The 2,980-nt window shown below is 37.0% G+C and overlaps 1 protein-coding gene across 1 annotated transcript; it reads left to right on the forward strand.

Moving 5' to 3' along the window:
- Positions 1-494: 494 nt before the first annotated feature.
- LOC123205853 (berberine bridge enzyme-like 21) lies at positions 495-2,335 on the forward strand. The gene has a single exon (XM_044622897.1). The coding sequence runs from the start codon at positions 495-497 to the stop codon at positions 2,097-2,099; it is 1,605 nt and encodes a 534-aa protein (XP_044478832.1). The 3' UTR covers positions 2,100-2,335.
- Positions 2,336-2,980: the final 645 nt, after the last annotated feature.

Raw genomic sequence — 2,980 nt, forward strand, 5'->3', positions numbered from 1 at the left:
TATAATTTTAAAAACATATTATTAACAGTGTGTCATATTAAACCTATATATATACATTTTATATTTTTCTAGTGTTCGAATTTTTTAACCTTTTTTATGAAATTTTTTTACCATTTGTCATATTATACTTATATAATTCTCGTACCTTTTTTTCCCCTTCCTGTATTTACTTCCTAGGTAACAAAGGAGAAAAAAGGGCGGAAAAGGAAGTTGGAGAGGAGAGACAAAATACTTTCTAAATTTAAATGGTGGGAAATTTATCAAATTTTGGGTGGGAAATATTTTTTGGCTGGTTGATTAATCTAATAATAGTCAATATGGTAATTTTAGATTTTGTTTAATTTTCTTGCCTAAATCTCTAAATTTGTAGTTAAATTTGCTAGTCTGTTTCCTTTCTAGCATTTGGTTGAGTATGACTCATGATAACAGCCATTAATGGTGTATATATACAATGTCTCTCTAGCTTTCTTCATAGCACAAAAAACCTAAAAACAATGAAGAAAACAACGACGTTGCTTTCTCCTATTTTTGTTCTTCTCTTGTCTCAATTTCTGAATCTGTCCCTCACATGGGGTGCTTCAGATTCAGTCTACCAAACTTTTCTCCAATGCCTAAAAAAGCAAACAAATTCCACAGACGACCTATCAAAGATAGTCTACGCTCAAGCAAATCCCTCCTACACTTCAGTTTTACAGGCGTATATCCGAAACGCCCGTTTCAATGACTCCCAAACGTTGAAGCCTTTGATCATCATTACTCCTTTACAAGAATCTCATGTCCAAGCCGCGGTGATTTGCTCCAAACAAGTTGGTTATCATCTTAAAATCCGCAGTGGCGGCCATGACTATGAGGGGATTTCGTATATTTCTGAAAGTCCGTTCTTTATTCTCGACATGTTTAATTTACGTTCAGTAGATGTTGACATGAAGGACGAGTCTGCATGGATCGGAGCTGGCGCTACTTTGGGTGAAGTTTATTTCAGGATTTGGGAGAAAAGTAAGGTGCACGGCTTTCCCGCCGGCGTCTGCCCCACTATTGGCGTTGGTGGGCATTTGAGCGGCGGAGGTTACGGAAACATGCTGCGAAAGTATGGTTTGTCAACTGACAATGTTGTTGATGCTAAGATTGTTGACGTCAAGGGGAGAATTCTTGATCGTAAAGCGATGGGAGAGGATCTATTTTGGGCGCTTAGAGGCGGCGGTGGAGCGAGTTTTGGCGTTGTGTTATCGTATAAGATCAAGTTGGTTCCGGTTCCAGCGACGGTTACTGTTTTTAGAGTTGAAAGGTATTTGGAAGAGAAGGCAACGGATATGGTTTATCGATGGCAGCTGGTGGCGCCGACGACGGATAAGAATTTGTTCACGAGAATGCTTTTGCAGCCCGTGACGAGAAACAAGACAAAGACAATCAGAGCATCGGTTTTGGCATTGTATTTAGGAAAGGCGGATGACCTTGTGTCCCTTTTGGCTAAGGATTTTCCTGAACTGGGGCTGAAGAAAGAAAATTGTATGGAGATGAGTTGGATTGATTCGGTTCTGTGGTGGGCTAATTTCGACAATGGGACTAAACCGGATGCGTTGCTTGACAGAAATCTCAACAAGGCTGATTTCTTGAAGAGAAAATCAGATTATGTTCAGAAACCTATTACGAAATTTTCCCTGAACTTGCTATGGAAAAAAATGATAGAATTGGGAAAAACTGGGTTGGTTTTCAATGCTTATGGTGGGAGAATGGATGAAATTCCTGCTTCAGAAACGGCCATGCCACACCGAGCTGGGAACTTGTTCAAAATTCAGTACTCGGTGACTTGGAAAGAACCCAGTGTTGAACTTGAAAAGAACTACACATTTCAGGCAAGAAGTCTTTATAGTTTCATGACTCCGTTTGTGTCTAAAAATCCAAGAAGTGCATATTTGAACTATAGAGATCTTGATATTGGGATTAACCACCATGGTAAAGATAGTTCCAAGGAAGGTGAAGTCTATGGGTTGAAGTATTTCAATGGGAATTATGAGAGATTGGTGAAGGTTAAGACAATGTTTGATCCTGAAAACTTCTTCAGAAATGAGCAAAGCATCCCTCCTAAATCTACCAAATAAGAAATAGTTAACAATTGTCAGTCTCCCTTACAGTTCCATGGAGAAATGTAAAACGTCCATAACCTTCACCTTATCAACATTCACAAATAAATCACATAAATTATTTATTTAATATCCCGATAATATCTTGCATTATTCTTCATTTAAGATGAAGGAGAAAGCTCTACTCCTGGATAAAGAATATTGATAAATATGGCAGCTTGGCACCCTTATAATGGATTTGTTGTATAGATTTATTAGGCAATGCATTTAAAATGTTGTGAAACATAAAACAATATAATTAATATTATGGTTTTGATTTAGTAATTTCATTCAGTTATTTAATTTGCCCTCGTCAACTAAATTCCTGCATACCACCACAGTTGAGTGAGTTTTGCCCGGACTAGAATGGAAGAAGAGAAGGGATAAAATTGGATAAATTTGCTAGAGATCAGGGACTTTATTAAAGAATTCTGAAAAAAAGATAAATTAAAATGTGTCTTAAAATTATGTATCGGTAATTTTATATCACTTTCTTTTATCAGTACTATCAGATCATCTTCTCTTCTTGGTCACTTGCATGATCCTCTCACTTGTTGACTGAGCCCATTTTCAACAAAGAATCATCAAGCAAAAGTTGAGGGGCTACCTCACTACCAGCTAACTAGTTCTAACCGTCTAGGATACCAAATTGTGTCTCATCCATTTAAGGGAATGAACTACTCAACATTACGAAGGTCCATCATCGAAACATTGATATACAAAAATAAAAATGGGTCTGTGGATGCTACACTTTTATCAAATGTAAATCGATAGATAAATATTCTGCAAGGGTTTGCAAGTATATCTTTCTTAGATACAATACAGGTTAGAAAGTGTCTAATGATTATTAACATACTAAT

Source organism: Mangifera indica, unplaced genomic scaffold (assembly GCF_011075055.1).
Source record: "Mangifera indica cultivar Alphonso unplaced genomic scaffold, CATAS_Mindica_2.1 Un_0017, whole genome shotgun sequence".
NCBI lineage: Eukaryota > Viridiplantae > Streptophyta > Magnoliopsida > Sapindales > Anacardiaceae > Mangifera > Mangifera indica.

Coding starts and splice junctions, on each gene's coding strand:
- LOC123205853 (XM_044622897.1), top strand. CDS start 495: ATGAAGAAAACAACGACGTTGCTTTCTCCTATTTTTGTTCTTCTCTTG.